This window comes from Leopardus geoffroyi, chromosome B2 (genome assembly GCF_018350155.1).
Source record: "Leopardus geoffroyi isolate Oge1 chromosome B2, O.geoffroyi_Oge1_pat1.0, whole genome shotgun sequence".
In the NCBI taxonomy this organism is placed as follows: Eukaryota; Metazoa; Chordata; class Mammalia; order Carnivora; family Felidae; genus Leopardus; species Leopardus geoffroyi.
This window is the reverse complement of record NC_059332.1, coordinates 71,112,812-71,132,360: the sequence shown is the minus strand read 5'-3', so window position 1 is coordinate 71,132,360 and position 19,549 is coordinate 71,112,812. Positions and strand designations below refer to the sequence as shown.

General features: G+C 32.7%; 1 protein-coding gene across 4 annotated transcripts in view; it reads left to right on the top strand.

Annotated features, from left to right (window-relative positions):
• LOC123608633 (pleckstrin homology domain interacting protein) overlaps positions 1–19,549 on the top strand; it is a 139,247-nt gene that overhangs the window by 99,731 nt on the left and 19,967 nt on the right. For all 4 annotated transcript variants that reach the window (XM_045498837.1, XM_045498836.1, XM_045498838.1 and 1 more), the window contains 11 exons: positions 2,526–2,645; positions 4,591–4,698; positions 5,452–5,576; positions 5,704–5,786; positions 9,320–9,431; positions 9,600–9,661; positions 12,011–12,166; positions 13,349–13,469; positions 15,923–16,048; positions 18,850–18,919; positions 19,265–19,315. In XM_045498837.1, the coding sequence (XP_045354793.1) occupies positions 2,526–2,645; positions 4,591–4,698; positions 5,452–5,576; positions 5,704–5,786; positions 9,320–9,431; positions 9,600–9,661; positions 12,011–12,166; positions 13,349–13,469; positions 15,923–16,048; positions 18,850–18,919; positions 19,265–19,315 (1,134 nt within the window). The remainder of the gene's footprint in view (positions 1–2,525; positions 2,646–4,590; positions 4,699–5,451; positions 5,577–5,703; positions 5,787–9,319; positions 9,432–9,599; positions 9,662–12,010; positions 12,167–13,348; positions 13,470–15,922; positions 16,049–18,849; positions 18,920–19,264; positions 19,316–19,549) is intronic.

Genomic DNA, 19,549 nt, shown 5'->3' with positions numbered 1-19,549 from the left:
ACAGCCTACTATTCTTATTACTTACTTTGCTTTTGTCTGGGGATGATTTACCAAAGAGAGTATCACACAATGTATGTGTGCTCAGTTTTCTCTTGTGTGTCTCTTGTGTGTCAGTGATGATAAATGTAGGCTGACCCATTATTTTATGTGGTACACAGACTGGTTGAAGAAAACTGATTTAGCCTTCTATCTGACTAATAAACATTTTTTTTCTTATCTCAAGACAGTTTTGATTAACTTTTGAGGTTTACAGTGTTAAGTCACTGTGAGAACGTAATTTTTTTGTCTCAAGAGTGCAGTTTACCTGACTCACCTGGTTCCTTTTGATTGATAATTGTGTGTAAACTAACACCTTGGGCTTTTTCATGCAATGCCACATTTAGATCCACTGTTGCTGTTTGGCATATTTTAACTTCACAATTTTTATTGAAGTATTACAACAGGATCTGTGTGCCACTGAATTTATGTGGGACAGACTTTAAATATCATGAGGTAAGGATATTATAGACTGTTCCCTTTAATTTGGTTTTTGTACACATGGTTTGGTATTAGTCTACCAATGGATCTAACAATAGAATTGTTCTTATTCTTTAGTCTCTTTGTTATTCCAAATAAACACAATAATATTTCCCTTCTTACGCATAGGGTCATAGAATTGGAAAGTAACAGATTCATTTAGTAATATTTACTGCAAGTATGAACAGATGAAGACATTTTCCATATGACTAATTGTATTCAAATTAATTAAGAGCCAGTAAGGCAGATAAAGAAAATGGTTATTAATAGAATTCTCCAGAGATGCAGTAAAGTCATCTCAGATGTATCTGATATATGTCCATTATATTGTTAGGAACTCTGGAAACCAGATCAATAAATTTTTATTGAAGGCTTACAGTTTATAAAGCAATACAGTGGATAAAAAGAAGTGTAAGGCATTGTACTTACTCTGAAAACAATGTGTGATTAACAAGTTGCTTTAATCCCTCAAGATAAAAATAGAATATCACATTGTCTAATATGTTTAATTACCAGATTAATTTTAAAGATGATAGCTCGAATCAAATAAGGACATCTTTTCTTAGAGTTTCAGGTTAAGGCTTCCAGAAGTAAGATGTGAGGTAGACCTAGAAGAATTTCCATGAATACAAAGGAAAGATCTCAATTACCTGTATCTCCAAAATGAACAAAAATTCAAATGATGAGGCTGGAAATTTTAAGGAATATTCAGTGCATTTTATTTCCTAAGTGGTTTTAAGTACTAAGTGATAGAAACCTACTTTAAAAATTCTAAGTTTCCCAAGAATTATTGAGGAGTAGGATGTATCGTAATGATTCTTGGCTGTGCCATACCAAAGTCTTACAGTTATAAATATTATTCCTATTTAATAGCCAACTTAACCTGGTTTCATGTAAGTGTTGTTCACTATTTCAGTCAATATAGGTATTTTCCTTACAGGGAGAAATATTTTTCTGCTATAATTAATAGCCCATATTGAGGCTGGAATTAACAATTTTCAGACTTTTCCTACCTTTTTTTTTCTTTTTATTAATAAGTCAAAGGAAAGCTTTTTCACACATACTTTAACTCAAAACCTCAATGTATAAAACTGAAATCTGTGGCTCAAATTTTTTTTTTCTTTTTCAAGTTTTTATTTAAATTCTAGTTAGTTAACATATAGTTATGGTTTCAGGAGCAGAATTTAGTGGTTTAGTGATTTATCACTTATTTTAACACCCAGGGTGCTTATCACAACAAATGCCCTCCTTAATACTTGTTACCCATTGAGCCCATGCCCCACTCACCTCCCCTCCAGCAACCCTCAGTTTGTTCTCAATAGTTCAGTCTCTAATGGTTTGCTCTTTCTTTTCTTTCTTCCCTTCCCTATGTTCATCTGTTTTGTTTCTTAAATTCCACATGAGTGAAATCATATGGTATTTGTCCTTCTGTATTTCACTTAACAGTACATTCTCGCTCCATCCATGTCGTTGCAAATGGCAAGATTTCATTCTTTTTGGTGGCTAATACTCCATTTTATATATATGCCACATCTTCTTTATCTGTTCATCAGTCAGTGGACACTTGGGCTCTTTCCATAGTTTGGCTATTATTGATAATACTGCTATAAACATTGGGGTGCATGGGCCTCTGAGTATTTTTGTATCCTTTGGATAAATATCCAGTAATGCAATTGCTGGGTCATAGGGTAGTTCTATTTTTAACTTTTGAGGAGCTTTCGTAGTCTTTTTCAGAGTGATGCACCAGTTGTTCACCTCCTTTTGCTCTGAATGTTGTCTGTAGGTTTTAGTTTATCTGGTTCTTTTTTTGTGGTGATTTGGAGAGACTGAATAACTATACTGCCACTGCTGCCGTCTTCCCGGAATAAGGTTTTTAAAAGCTGAATATATATTTTTGTTCAAAGATATCTTCCTCCTTTTATTTAACTACGTTTATAGTTATTTCAAAGGGCAGATTGAGAGATGAATGCTTTTCTGATAATATTACTTTATAATGTTCTAACTTTTAGAGATTGGCTGTAGGAGAACTCACGGAAAATGGTTTGACATTAGAAGAATGGTTACCTTCAACATGGATTACAGATACTCTTCCCCGAAGATGTCCATTTGTGCCACAGATGGGAGATGAGGTACTTTAAAATTTTTAAAAACAATCTTATCTTTAAGCCTTTTTTTTTTTTTATAGCTCTTGAAACAGAACTGTAGAAAACTGTAGCAGTCTCATGAAGTATCTCATTTTTCGATGCTTGTAAGCTTTGTACGGAAAAACTAATTAGGAGGAAAGCTCTAATCTTTTTTGAGGCCACTTGCCACTTTAAATATTGCAATAGCAAAAACTAAATATTGTAAGAGAATGGGAATTTTATTAACATTTTAAAAACTAGTATTGTTTTTAACAAGAGGATTCTATTGCCAGTTTTCTTTTCCTTTCTAAAAATATTTTTTTTTCTTAGCTTAAGGCTTAAATATATAGCATGTTAAAGGAAAAATGCAATTCAGCATTTTATTTCTATTTAATTTTATTTCATAAGTTTTCATTTAAATACAATGTTTATAATTTATTTATTAGATCTTTTAAAATATTTATTGTCTTAGAAATAAGGAATATTTCATTTTTTAAAAAATGTGATTGGCCATCATTTTGGACTATGCACTTATGAATTTGAAATGAAAATGTAAGATCTTAGAATTTCCCACTCCAGGGTTCGTGTGTTCTTATTTTATGCATAGATGTTCAGAAGCAGAGTCATCTGGTATCCAATAGATTAGCTGTAATAAATTAGGAAGTACAATATGAGCTTCTTTAGCAGACCACACTAATGAGCAGTAGAAAGTGGCAAGTGACAGTGGACAGTAAAAAAAAAAAAAAAAAAAAGAAAAAACAAGGGGCGCCTGGGTGACTTTGTCAGTTAAGCGTCTGACTTCGGCCCAGGTCATGATCTCATGATTTATGAGTTGGAGCCCCCCCCCCCGCCCCCCGCACTGGGCTCTGTGCTGACAGCTTGAAGCCTGGAGCCTGCTTCAGATTCTGTCTCTCTCTCTGCCCCTCCCCCACTCAGGCTCTGTCTCTATCTCTCAAAAATAAATAAACATTAAAAAAAAGAAAACATATAATGCAAGAGTAACTCTAAAGAGCAGTCTAAAAAAACTCATTTAGAGACCCTACTAAAGAAGACTTGAAGTGCACAGAACATTCCCGTAATGGTGATAGGTCCTAACAGATCCTTGAGCATCAAGAAGATGCTTGGTTAAATTATATTTATTATTTCCAGTAAATTATATTCACTATTACTAGAAAGTGTGTAAATCCTTGTTAAATAATTTTCTTTCAATATGTTAAACTTGTCTTTTTGATCATTGATGCTTAAACAGGTAAGTTCTCATTATTCAGCAAGCACTATTCCTTCATATGAAATTTCAAACAACTGGAGCAAAAGTATGTAGAATAATGGATATCCCAAAATGTTACTAAGAACTCAGTAACATCTTTAAAATTTTAAGCAACATTTCTTAACAAGCTCTATTATTTTTTTTTGTAGTGGGAAGAATAGGTAGTGTCAGACTACTATGTCAAGTACCAGTTTACAAGATGGTAGTCAAGTGTCAAATTTGATCTTCATAAAATTGGAACAAATATATGCCTTGTTCTCTTTTTAACAATAAAATATATTTATATAAATACATTTTTCATGTTAAAGTTTTCTGCCTATGTACATACCACTTGCTACCAAAATAAGTGAATAATAAACTGATGGTGACTCCTACTTACAATTTACTTTGTTATACAACATAGGTCAACTTACTTTGAATCCAAAAATAAAACAGTGAAACAAACAAACTGCTCATTTTATCCTCTTAATGTGTAACCAAAGTAATGTTATTTAGAACACTTTGTTTATGATTAAGTGACATTAGGACAACTTGGAGGAAAAGAAGGGGAAAAATAACAAAATACTAGAATTTCTTTCTGTTCAAAGAACATTAAATTCTCTCCTGCAATTTTAGCTGATACCTTGCATCTTGGGTTAAAGGAAACATTCAAGTTTTAAAACTGTGACTTTATTTACTTTTTAGGTTTATTATTTCCGGCAAGGACATGAAGCATATGTTGAAATGGCCCGGAAAAATAAGATTTATAGTATCAATCCCAAAAAACAGCCGTGGCATAAAATGGAACTACGGGTATGGTGTTTATTATTTAAAAAGTTCTAGATTATGTAGAAAATTGTATTGAATGGTACTCTTTTCACTGTAAGAAACTGTTCCATGAGGATACCTTTTTTAGTTGAAGCAGTCCTAGAGAGTAGAAGGTATTTAATTTTCAGAGAGACACAAGATCGAATTTATATATTCCTATAGTTTATAAATTGGGTACAAAATGTAATTATAGAGAAAATTAGTACTAATGTCTAACGTAAACTTCATATGTGTGAGTATTTCTAGATTTATCAGACAGAGTTCAAAATTATGTAGAGGTCTTTGGAACTATATTGGAAAACTTTTATTTCAATAGTTTTCCCCTTTATAAATTTTTTATTTATTTATTTTTTTAATGTTTATTTTTGAGAGAGAGCTTGAGTGGGGGAGGGGCAGGGGAGGCACAGATGATCTGAAGCATGCCCTGCACTGACAGCAGTGAGCCTAATGTAGGGTTCAAACACACAAACCGTGACATCATGACCAGAGCCAAAGTCAGATGCTCAACTGACCGAGCCACCCAAGCGCCCCTCTCTTTTTAAATTTTCTGTTGAGATATAATTTGTGTACTATAACATGCACAGATCTTCAGTACACAGGTCAACAAATTTTTACATGCACAGGATAATCACCACCTAGATCAAGACAGAAATGAAGAAATGTTTTAATTATTTTTATCAGTTTATTTTGTGATTTATTTTGTGAAGATGGTTTCTTATTTTTTATATCTTTTTTCAGGAACAAGAACTGATGAAAATAGTTGGCATAAAGTATGAAGTAGGATTACCTACCCTTTGCTGCCTTAAACTTGCTTTTCTTGATCCTGACACTGGTAAACTGACTGGTGGATCATTTACCATGAAGTAAGGACTATTGAAAGAGGCAGTGGTTTCTTAGTATTGTAGATTGTTTTTCAAGATTCATATAAATTTGAACTTTTAGATATTTTTAGGTATGTGACCTAATCAATTTGTTTCTATTTGTAATTAGATACCATGATATGCCTGATGTTATAGATTTCCTAGTCTTGAGACAACAGTTTGATGACGCAAAATATAGGCGGTGGAACATAGGTGGGTAATTTATTTAGAAGCCATACATGTTTGTAATTTTTTTAATCTAATAAGTTATTTACTATTTTTAATAATTTAGGAAAAGATAATCAGAGAAATCTTCTTGCCATTTCTGGAAATGTTGATAGCAAAGTAAGATATGGTGTCAGGTATTTAACAGTGGACCCTTCAATGCAAGGATTAAGAGTACTGACCCCCTGCATAATCAAAAATCTGTGTATAACTTTTAATTCCCCAAAGAGTTAACTACCAATAGCTTACTGTTGACCAGAAGCCTTACTGATGACAATTAATATATATTTTATATATGTATTATATACTGTATTCTTAAAATAGAGTAAGCTAGAGAAAAAATATTATTAAAAAATAGTAAGGAAGAAAAAATGCATTTACAGTACCGTATATATCAGGGGAAAAAATCCATGTATGAGTGGACCCACACAGTCTAAACCTGTATTGTTCAGGGCTCAATTCTCCTTTTCATGCTGAAATTCTAAACATTTTCTCTCTCAGATTTGGTAACTCATTAGATTGTTTATAGCTAGTCTTCAGCTGTTTTATGTGTTGACTTAAATTTTCTTTTAGAAATATAATAATTCAAAGTTGAAGCAGAAGATGTCTTCCAGTTCAAAATGTTTAATAATTTGGACTGGGGCCAAAGCTAAACTGACATTTTCCTTTCATTTGTTTAATCTGTTATAATCTTTAAACTTAATATTACAATCAAGACTCAAAGAAACTTTAAAATTCTTAAAAGATTCCAGACATTTAAGATGTATTCATTTATGTACACATGGATGTGCAGTTCATTAGAGTTGGGTTTTTTGTTTTTGTTTTTGTTTTTTAATTTTCAAATAGGGGCACTCTTTGGAGTGGTACATATATGGCATATTTGGTTTGAAAAACCACATCAGTTGATATGCCAGTCCACCTCTCTTCCAGTGCCATTGGAAGGCATTGGCATGGTGATTTGTCTTGTTTGGTCATGGTAAACTTAGAAATTTACATATGTGTGCTCTAAAAAGAAAAATTAGAGAAATACAGTTTATCAAAATTAGGGACATGGGAGTTACCAAAAAATTTACATTCCATGTAAATTCTATTACACCATTTTTCTGGAAACTTTGAAAGGTATGTTCCATCATATAAGGAAATGAACCAAGGAAGAGAAAGACCTGGAATCCCCTCCCCTCCACCAGGAAACAGGAAATCCAGAACAAGAAAGAGCCAAAATGAATTCCCAGTAATAGTCCATAGAAGTCTCAGGATAGCATCTGTCTAGCAAGATCTATAAAATGATAGTTCAGAAGATGTTGTCCTCTAAGAGCAGTCTTTAGGAAAAAAAGAAAATGGAACTGATGAATTATCTAATGTGTTTGACTTTGTTGGAAATTAAGTTGAGGAATGTTTTATAATTTAAGCCTTTAGAGAATGTGGGAAGACTTTATAAATACAGAGAAAACCAACCACAGACAGTGAAGCAGTTATTATACAAAACTATAGAAGAAGGGAATTGTATGTTTGGCTTTGTAGCAAACATAGTGCTGATAAAAACAAAATAGATTAAATAAAATACACATAAATTGTTTATACAATTATATGGAGAGGTCAATACTTAATGTCTAAAATTAATGAGTGAAGCTATAGCTGTATACTCATTTAGAAGTCTAAATAAATTCAAGAAGAAATCTTTGCAAGAGTTAGAGGTTTTTCTTGGTTTTGGTTATAAGCCTTTGGTACACTTGGTTGTTTAAACCATTTGAGTGTGTTACTGATAAATTTTATTTTATATATATTTTTTTATTTTAGAGAGCATGAGTAGGGGAGAGGGGCAGAGGGTGAGAGAGAAGAATCTTAAGCAGGCTGCATGCTCAGCATGGAGCCCAACACAGGGCTTGATCCCATGACCCTGGGATCATGACCTGAACTGAAATCAAGAGTCAGACACTCAGCTGACTAGGCCACCCAGGCACCCCTAAATTTTATTTTTTTAAAGACCTGCATCTGCCAATAAAATGCAGAACAAATATTAACAGTCAGAATTTAGGAATATTCCGGAAATGAACTGATAACCTATGTCTTCAGAAATGTTTAAAGTTTACTCTGAATGGTGTACTCTATTCCTTGCTTAATTTCATTGTTATTCTGTAGTATTGTTTGTTGAGGTTAGACATACATTATCCAGTTCCTCTTCTTTAGCATAATGTCATCAGTGTATGTAAGATCATAAAAAATAGCTTTTTGAAACTCATGTTTACTGTAAAGTTGTGGTGACATCAAGAATGCTGTTTATTAATTATATGGTAGCTTCTCACTAAGCTCAGTGTCACTAATATATATGCATCGGAAGAGCAAGTAAAGATCTGATCTGGTAGTAGATCCTGTTTACTGCTTAACATTGGCTGTTAGAATGCTTGAATTCTGCATTTGGGTCCCAATGCATACCCATTCAAAGTTAGATATAATTCAGCAACATGCACTTGTGTTCTATTAACTTACTCCTGGCTCCAGTTTCCCTGTTTGTCATTAAATTTCTTTTAATTTTTTTTTGTTTAGTTTGGTTTTTTTTTTTTTTTTAGTTTTTAGTTCATTTTATGCTGTCTCTCTAAACTTCTAAATCTTTTTTTTGTAAAAAATGAGAATATAAACAAATGCTTGCTCTTTTGGGTTTGAGAATGAAACTTATTCAGATGAGTTCTAAAATACCTAATTTGTTCAAAGTCACATAGATAAGTTATTTGAACTCAAGTCCTTCAGACCCTAACCTATGCTCACCAGGAGAAAACCACTCTGTACTGTGAAAGCCAAGGAAGAGGAAAGAGGGGCAGAAAGGAAGACTTGATTTACAGTTTACATATGACACAGAAGGAAGTTGAGAAGATAGCTTATTGGGTCTTTTGGGAAAGCAGTTTTAGTAACATGACAGTAGCTGAGTGCAGTTGGGTAAGGAAAGAGACACAAGGAATGATGTCTAGTTTACAAAGATTAGTTGTTTTTCTTTTTGTTTCTTGTTTTTATAGGAAAGGGAAAGTGAGTATATATAGGAGTGTTACAGCTTCAGGGTGATTGACATGAAAGGGACCAAACAGATTGGATGTTTTATTTTTGTTTCTAGGCTGGAGTCTTGATTGTTGGAGGAACTTGCCTATAGGAAACAAGAAAATAAAGATAGACTCTAAATACTTGTTGGGTAGAAATTATCTAAACTGTGCTTTTATTTGAATGAAAAGTTTGGGCATAGTCCTAATGATGAGCTTAAAATTCTAGAATGGTAAAAATGCTTAAGAGTGAATTTCTCCTGGCCCTAATAAATATAAGAAATGGTACTGGAAACTGGTAAGTCATACTGATGTGTTTATTAAATAAGTTTTTTCTTCAGTATTACTAATTTTATTTATTATTTATTTTGGAATGTGTAGGTCACTTTTTATATGTTTTCTGAAATTATTCAGGCAGTTTAGATTTGAGTAAAAAGGAGTAAGTACAGCAGCAGTACATTTCAGAGTAATGAGATGGCTTTTATTCTTATCCAGGTGACCGTTTCAGATCAGTCATAGATGATGCCTGGTGGTTTGGAACAATTGAAAGCCAGGAACCTCTTCAGCCTGAGTACCCTGATAGTTTGTTTCAGTGCTATAACGTTTGGTAAGGGAGTGTTTGTTGTATTTTAGTTCAGCTTGAGTTACTTTTGATATTTTCCCCCATCTGTTAATAAAGTGACAAAGACACTTCTTTTAAACACTTAATGTGATTTTGTAAAACTTACAACACAATATTTAGATTTTTTAATGTAAGGATTTTCCTTCCTTTAAGCTGGGACAATGGAGATACAGAAAAGATGAGTCCTTGGGATATGGAGCTTATTCCTAATAATGGTAAGTGTATGTTAGGCTTTTTGTGTCTGTTACAAAATTAGTTTCTTAAATAAGGAATCTGATTTGCTGACTTGCTGTTGCGTAGGGTTGTTATGAAGAGCAAACAAAATATTCCGCAGTTATTTATTGCACACCTGCTGTGACCTTGGATTGAAGGTAGAGATGGCATAGCATTGAACATGATAGACATAATCTTTGTCCACTTGGAATTTATAATCTTACAGTGAAGATTGAAATTAGTTAATTATAGCAAAATATGAAAATGTTTTGCTAATTATTGTTCCCTCCTAGAAGGTGAGCATTTGGGAGCAAAGATTTTTTTTTTGTAACTCCAGCGGAACATTTAAGACTATAACATAATATTAAGATTCAGCCTTTTGAGTGAGACAAATACTCATACCCTGTCTCTGCCATCTTCTATCTGGTGTCATCTTGGCAAGTTCCTTTTTTTTTTTTTTTAATATTTATTTATTTTTGAGAGAGAGAGCGTGAGCAGGGGACGGGCAGAAAGAGAGGGAGACACAGAATCTGAAGCAGGCTCCAGGCTCTGCACTGTCAGCCCAGAGCCTGACACGGCTCGAACCCATGGACCGTGAGATCATGACCTGAGCGGAAGTCAGACACTCAACTGACTGAACCACCCAGGCACCCCTTGGCAAGCTCTTTAAAAGACTTAAAACTTCAGATTTTTAGGACTTCAGCCTTTGAAAGTAGGTAAACTAATACAATACAGGGCTGTTGTGAGAATTAAATGCCATCATGTGCATAAAGAGCTTAATATAGAGCCTGACACATGTAAGGGCCTCCAAGAGTAGGTAGTTTGCTACTAATAACAACTGTCTTCTTGCATATGGCCTGATATATATTGCCTTAGGATTAGGGAGTCAGATTTGCGCAGTAAGCAGATCTCTTCCTGGAACTGAAAAAAAGCCGGTGTGGGTGAAGCCTGTAGATTGCATTTTCCTTCTACTTCAGTGCCCATTTCTGTTTCTATTTTTAAAAAAATATCGCACACATAAGTGTATATGCATAAAAGGACTTAAAAAGCTGTATATTCCAGAATATTAAGAATGATTATTTATAAAGGTTGGGGATTTTTCCCAATGTGTCACTTTTCCTTTCAGGTAAGAGTAAAGACTTTAAAAAACAAAAGGGAGGGGCTCTTGTGACATAATAGAAATAATCATTTATAATGGAGTTGTTCACTAGTTATTATATTCTCAAAAGTCAGAGAAAAGATAACTTGGAAATTTAACCCAGCTGGTAAACCTTAGAGATGAGAAAATCATGCTCATACATTATCTACAACTAGTTCTTTCTCGAAATTATCGCTTTGAAAATTTAATACCAATAACATATTTTTTTATCTCACTACTAAATTAGAGCTGTTTGAAACTATATCTTATACAACTTGTAACATTGTTACATGGCTTATCTTCTGATTTTATTTATCTTGTAAGCTTGAGTTTGAAGTCACACTGGACTATATATGAGAGAAGTGATGCTAGTCAGTGTTGTAATGCTTGGGGTATTTCTTGAAATGAATTAGTGGAATTAATTAATACGGTATTTCCTACCTAAATTTAGCTGTGGGTGAAGGGGGTGATTTTTGTTGGTTTTGTTCTGTCCTGATATATATACACACATGCACCTATGGAGTTTAATTACATTTTGTAAGAGGAAGAATTTTGTATACAAATAGTAGCATATTTTCCAGTGTTCTCTGATGAAGTCTAGCTCAAAGGAAAAGGTACTTGGCAGATTTGTAAATTTTATGTCACCATCACCTCCTAACGATACTGTTAAAGATTCAGGTATGCAGAAGGCATGCCTTCATCATTTAAAAGCAAGAAGCATAAGAATCTTCTGTTAGTATTAATAATTCTCTGTTTCCACATTTTAAAAAGTTGAGACTTCGATTACAGTATTCATGAAAAACACCACTTTAGTTCAGTTTCACCTTGTGTATGTTTTATTAAAATAAATATGAAGATTGTATTATAAAATTCAGAAAATCTTTAATTTCTGTCATTTTACAGAAATGTTTGTCCTTTATCTGAAACTGATAGTAGAGCAAGTTGTCTGGTATAATTTTGGAAAAGTAATTGTATACCCATCTAGAGAATTATTTATAAAATTAATGTTTTAAAAATTAATGTTATTGACCCTTGAAACATACTTCTCTTTAATGAAAAAAAGGAATATACTTACCAGATCTTTACAAGATTATACTTTAGGTTTTTTTGACAATATCAACTCTTTGTAAAGATAACCTAAATATTAACAAATAACCTAAATATTAGCAAGAAAGACATATTTTAACTAAATCTGCTTTTCTGTGTATTTCAGCTGTATTTCCTGAAGAACTAGGTACCAGTGTTCCTTTAACTGATGTTGAATGCAGATCATTGATCTATAAACCTCTTGATGGAGAATGGGGTTCCAATCCCAGGGATGAAGAATGTGAAAGAATTGTTGCAGGAATAAACCAGTTGATGACACTAGGTAAATAATAATAGTAACACAGCAATGCAGGACAAGCTGGCAAAAAGCAAAGGAAAGGAAAACTGTTAGTATTTGAGTAAAATTTTTCTTCACAGTGTCATGTCAGTGGTTTTCAAATAGAGTGAGGGCCCCCAGAAATGCCAGGGATACCTCTGAAAAATCTGGATCCTCCAGAACCCAACTTGAAATCCCTCAACATATTTAAGCTGACATGATGTGAATTGGGAGAGTGGGGCTAAATGCTGAATTATAATTATATGAATAGCTGTACCAGTTTTCCCCTTAACTTTATGAATATATACACAAGGGAATACTTGCAAGGTAATAGGAGAGAATGAAATGCTTTGTCTCATATGAAAAAAAGAAAAACAATAGCCACAAAATGTTTGGTTATCTGAATTAAGGGCTTCCAAAACAACTCTAACTGGTGTGGTGGTTGGTAGCAACCCCTTCTGTCGATAGGGAATCAAGGCTAAAAGAGGGAAAAATGATGAATAAGAAGAGGAAAATACTCTGGAGACACATATTGGATGATATTTTCATTTGAAGTCTTTTTAAATATGGCAACACTTCATTTAAAGAGTCTATAAATATAATCCTAAATAATTTTAGTAGTAGTTTAGCATAAGAAGTTGTCTTACACTAAATGTGGATAAGCAAAAAATGGAGAGTGATCTTTATCAGGTTTTAGATTTTACCAGTTTACTGTGTGCCATTTGGTCAGTGACGTTGAGTCAGAGACTTCTGGATCAGTTCTTCCTCTGTACTTGCCTGATACTTCACAGAATTATGTTGTTAAAGTAAGGTAAGTTTTTGAGAAAGGTTACATTTGAATGGAATGTGTTATTATAGTGTTACTGAATGATTGTGAAAAACCTACAGATTCAGGACTGGCCAGGTTTTAAGTATAGAAATATATGTATACTTAATAGGTCAGATTTATATATTATCTGTCATGGCTTTTCTTCTAAGAAATCTGAATAACAAATATCCCTAGAATTTTGCAGTATAAATATAGATGTAATAAGAAGTGAGACTTTATTCTAGCTAAACTGTATGTATTTTCTATGAAAAGACAGTGGCAGTCTAAGGGTTATATGAATCAGAACTTGTCTTAAGCAGAATTGTGAAGTCTTGTTAAACCATGAAAATTAAACATACAAACTAATTTTTTTATTCTAGATATTGCTTCAGCGTTTGTGGCCCCTGTAGATCTGCAAGCCTATCCCATGTATTGCACTGTAGTGGCGTATCCAACGGATTTAAGTACAATTAAACAAAGACTGGAAAACAGGTTTTACAGGTTAGAACCCATTTGCTGTAGCTACTACCAAAAGAATACTAAATGATCCTTGGGTGTTTCTCAAACTTTAATGTCCATACATATCACCTAGGGATTTTGTTAAAATGCAGAGTCTGGTTCAGTAGTTTTAGTAGGATGTGAGGTTCTGCATTTCTAAGTTCCCTGGGATGCTCATGCTCCTGATCTATAGACTTGGAATATGGTTCATAGATACGGTTTTTTCTAGTTGCTAATGAGTGGGACCTCACTGTCTTCATACTGTATTTTACAATTCAAGCCAGAGTATTTCATTTCCCACAGACATCACATTGAAATATTTGTTCATGAATTTTTTCATAGAACAATATTAGAAAGTTGTGGGGTTTTTTTTTCTTATTTTGCTTATAAATACTTAAGAACAACAAAGTTAGGAAAATTAGGGTATTTTTCATAGCTGTACTTTAGCTTGAAATATAGAGTTTAAAAAAAAAGACGTCTAATTTAAATTAATTTGCATCTTCTAGTTAGCGGTTTGAGTAAACATTGAGTTCTAATCTGAGACATGCATCGTAGGCTTATTGCCTAGAACACGTTTTTAGAAAAGTGAATTTAAGTCTATAGTTTTCACATAATGAAATCATATTTCCAGTTTTCATGACTTTTGCTTAAAAGACAACATTTTAATTTAAATCAGTGCATTAAAAAATTTCTTTGGGGGGTCCCTGGCTGGCTCAGGTGGTTAAGCATCTGACTTTTGATCTTAGCAAAAGTTCCCACATTAGGCTCCGCTCTAGGAGTGAAGCCTGCTTTAAAAAAAAAAAAAAAAAAAAAAAAAGTTTGTGAGCACTTTCATTTTATTGCAGTTCTTTACATTACTATTCATTTTAACTTAGGGGAATTTTTATTCATATTTCATATATTTTGATATAAAATGTGCCTTCGGTTCTTTTTATTCCTTAAATTATAATTCTGATTTGGTACTTTCTGTGCCTGCACTGAAAACACCATTTATTATTCCTTAACTTACTAAGCAAGGTTTTTCAACAAAAGCATTATTGACATTTGGGAGCTAGAAAATTTTTTATTGTGAGGGGCTGTCCATACCTTTACCCTTTGGGTGCTAATAGTAACCCCTAGTTGTAAAAAGGAAAAATGCCTTTAAACATTGCCAGCTAAGAAGTTAAGACTTCAGGTTCTAAAGATTTTTCTGATCTTGTTAGGTGCTTCTGCTGTTGGTATATTGATATTTGTCAAAAGCATAGAGATGAGGAGGAAATCATAATGATGTGTGCCTCCCAGCCATCTTACCTTCAAAGTACACTTCTTTAAATCTTTTTTAACATCACATGTTAGAAGTTTAAGAGAAAAGGGAGTAGTTATTTTTAACTATATCCTTCCTTGTCCCTAGACCCCTAAAATTGCTAAGCCTTAAGAATTATACTTAGTGCTTCAGAGATGGAACAAGATAGGGGAAGAAAACAGGAGAAAGAGTTGTTCCTATACACTAATTGTTGGATTACAGCTAAAAAGATAAGCTCCTGACATCTCCCACTATTGTTGTAAATGTACTTTCTCATAGAAATACTACTTAATATGGTAATTGCTAATGTGTAGTGTTTTTTAGGGTACATTATAGCTTAAATAGGCTTTATTGGCAATTGCTTAGCTTAGTAGTCACTTTAAGAAAAAATCTTGGAACACAATCCTTACATAAATTAGAAACAAACTGCCTGTTTTTGAATCTGGTAATAAAGACCTGAGTTATGTTATTTAATAAAATGATGCCTTCATGTGCGTTTTCACTGCTTCAAGTTTTGTTTTTCCTTTACTCATTGGCTACAGATTTCTTGCAGTTTATGGTTTTCTTCTCTGATACCTCTGGTTCAGTCTCATTAAACTACTACTGTCAGTTTGCCCTGCTGGGTATTAATCTAATACCTTATTTTACACAGTTTTCTATAGAGTATCCTGAAGATGCCTGTGATTCTGTTACTAGAATAAGTCTTGCAATGCTGTATGAAAAGCACACAGCTTTCTGTATGCTTCTGTACCCACAATTGTATATAATATTTGTAAAATTACATATAATTGTGTTTCTGTTCACACATCAGAATCAGTAATATTTTCTGAGCATTTTCTTCTTTGCTATTTTAAGTGGGACCACATATTGGATGATACTCTAGATGTCATTTTTGGATTTTTCTTTACTTTCAGAAAGAAAAGAAACCACTATTAATAGTCTAGTGTGTCTAATCTAGGGTGACATTTTCTATGCAAATACACAGTTACTGTTGCTACTCCTTTTTTTCCCTGCCCAAATGAGATATATATTTTTTCAGAATAATTTTTTAAGTGGTGAGTTTTGTAATTGAATTGAGACTGCAGTTGAAAAGTTGGAATGTCTTGGTTTTAAATTGTGTGGAAATATTTCTAAATAAAATGAGGCTAAGACTTCTGTATGTTGTTTGTTTAAGGCGAGTTTCTTCCCTAATGTGGGAAGTTCGATATATAGAGCATAATACACGAACATTTAATGAGCCTGGAAGCCCTATTGTGAAATCTGCTAAGTTTGTGACTGATCTTCTTCTACATTTTATAAAGTGAGTAGTTTTTCCACACTTAATTATAATTAATTAATGTCAGTATTTTAAGGTTTAAAAATGTCAAAATATAAAATGCAATTATTTTTTATATGTATGATGTTGCATGCTGTGCTATAAACTAGCTCCACTCAAGATAGGAAGCATACAATGTCTAAACACTTAGTTCATTGGCTGATATTAATTATGAAATCATAAAAGTTCTGTTACAGTTATATTCTATAGTTAATATTAAAAAATATGAATCTTTTCTCTAAATCTAGCTGTTAGATAATAATAGTAAGGGGTTAAGCACTTATATAACATAATAATGTTTTACCTAAAGTAGTTCTAAACCAAATAATAATAATAATAATACAGGTGGCAGATAGCACTATCTGGAATTAACAGTTAAGAAAACAGTTGTAGAGGTTTACATGTTTAATTTGCACAGGAACGGAGTGTCTGCCATCTAAGAATTTTTCATCTTAACATATTGCCCTTGACAAGTTTGTAAATAAGTATTTATGTAGTCCAGCAAGAAACTAAATTTAGCTTTCAAGATTCTTCTTAAAAGTCAGGTTTACTTCCTCATTCATTAATCTCCTACCAAGAATGATAACTGCACCTTTTTAAGGGAGTAGCTCTTTTATTTTTTTATCTTAATGAATTTTATATAGCCACAGAATGAATTGAGCTTTCTAAACTGAAGCCAGAGGAATGACTCAGTGGTATGTTTTGTCTAACATACCACTCTTGAGTTCATACTGAGGTTATTTAAATTGGATAATTTTTTTTGGCTAAGAAAAAAATATATTTTATAATTTAAGTTTAAACACTCAGCTGCTGACAGCTTTCATTTTTACATGAAGATATTATTGAGGCTTTTTTAAAAACCTCTCCAATTTCATTCTCATTATTCAGCATAATCATAGGGCCCCTTTTTGTGGTATTAGTTAGGGGTTTTTTTTGTTTTTTGTTTTTTGGAAGTTTTTTGGTAAAGAACGTAGGTAATTTCAATATAAGAAAACACCAAAGAAAATTAGTAAGATAAATGTTATGCCCTACTCTCTACCTCACTCTGTAAAGAAATCTGTTGCCTTTCAAATGGTTTGGGGGCTATTTTTACTATGCCTTTTTTTTTTTTTTATTTTTCCCCAGTTTTAATGGGGAAACTAATTAAGGATTAATTATCCCTGGAAGATTGTTTACATAACTTAGTTATAAGGGCTTATAATATTTTGCCAGTGAAGTTTATAGTCTGTAATTTTGCTATATGTGTGTGTATGTACATTTCTCTTTTCCAAAGAGGAACCAATAGAATTGTGTGATACAGGAATTTCACACTTTAGTGAAATAATTTACATGAAACAATTATTTTTATATTTGGAATAGTCTATAAAATATTTTTCAAACTGTTACTTTGAAATGCCTTTAAGAATAATGTTTAAAGCATCTATATTTTATGTATCTAAAAATAAACCCCAGCATTTTTTTAGAAGTATATAATTTGTTTATACATTTTTAGCTAACAGTAACTTTTAAATATTAGGTATATCTTGAAATTTTTATTATACTTTGAGTTACTTCTCAAAGTTTGAGATAACTCATAACTTTGAGTTATTGGCCAAATTTCAAGCAATAGGGTATATATAATGAGGTGATGTAAGAGATAAATGAGATAGAAATGTGTATTTATCATCTTAATACAATTTCGTAGATAAATTTTAAGTAACTATAAGGAAAATAACAAGAAAATCTGTATGAAAGTTTAGATGGGGATTACTTCTAGCTTATGAAAGTGGGGTTTTAGGTACGGGAAACATGGGTTAGGATGTTATGGACAAGGTAGATATTGATAGATTCAAAAGTTAGATGAAAGCCATTCTAGGGACAAGGAGTGTGGCATAAGGGGTAGGAAAGGGTAAGGAGTTATTAACGGAATTAAGTAGTTTATACCAGGTGAATTAGAGAGTACGTGAGTATAAGTAATAAGGATACAATGCTATAAGCATGAGTTGGAGCCAGATCATGTAGGGCCTTGAATGCATTTCTAATATTAATTGATAGGGAAGAGACAGAAAGCCTAAATAGCAGATTGATTGCTACAGCTGACCAACTAAGAGGTGATGAGAGTTTAATTTATGGAAATGAGAAAGAAGCAGAGACGAAGAGATTTTGAAGGTAGAATCACAGAACTTGGCCAATGTTGGGTTTATAAGGAGGCAAGGGAAGGAATAGTGAAAAATCATGCATTACTGTGAGAATGGTAATGCTGTTAAAAATAGGAGGAGGAAGAGTGGGGAGTGAAAATTAGGTTTAGACGTGGAATTCTAGATGATGATAGGAATCTCAAGAGAAGAGTCCGACCAAATTATAGAATTTGGAATTCATTTACACAAGTAAGGTTATCAGGGCAAAAGCCGTAGTGTCAAGAAAAGATAACTAAAGGACAAAATTTTAGGGAATGACTATAAATATTTAAGAATGAAAGGAAGAAGGAATTAGAAGACAGGAAATATCTTAGCTTTCCTTTGTGTATTGAGGAATGAAAGAGGGCATCCCACACACAGCATCAACCTGAGCAAATACTAGGAGGTAAAAATTGGGTTTGGTGTATTGAAATAGGCCAGAATGGAAGCTCCACATAGGGTGGAGGGGCACGGGCAGGTGTGTGGGTATAGGGTTTTGGAGTTAACCAATGAAAAAAGCCTTCCGCTTCAAACTTTATCTTAAAATCTGGTTTTGTTAACAGATTTAAAGGAAAAAAAATAAAATCTCAGGATTCTAATCTTACATACTAACATTTCCTTGCTGTTTAGGGATCAGACTTGTTACAACTTAATTCCACTGTACAATTCAATGAAGAAGAAAGTTTTGTCCGATTCTGAGGTATTTAACATTTCATTATGATATTAATATTGGTCTTTTTCTATATATATATATAAAAAGAAATGTACACATAGTAGTTTTCAGGTAAATGCTGTAATGAAAATTATTTTTGGTTAATGCTGTAGTTTGCAAAAAGTAGTTCAGCATTTTTTTGCTGTAGTTATTAAAAATATTGTGGGGGACTCTCTAATGAGCCCATGAAGTATTCCAGCATATACATTATGGGTTTTCCAAAGTGTAAAAGTGATAATTGGTATATAAATTACTATGGTAGATTCTCTAAACTCTAAAACATGTAATGAAGTCTAGAATGTTTAGTGAATCTGATAAACTCTTATTTCAAAGGAAGAAGAGAAAGATGCTGATGTGCCAGGAACTTCTACCCGAAAAAGAAAGGTAAGATTTTTTGTTTTAGCAGAAATACTTTATATGAATTAAAATGTATTAAAGGCAGTTTTTTAACTCTTAGTATTTTTAAAGACAGATTAAGTATTACTTCTAAATCAGTTTCCATTACAAAATACATGGTTTTCAGAACTAGGTGAATAATATTTTCTATTTGAGTTACTGTATATGACCTAATTATTTGAGATTGCATTAAAAATACAAATTGTACTGTATAAATGTTAC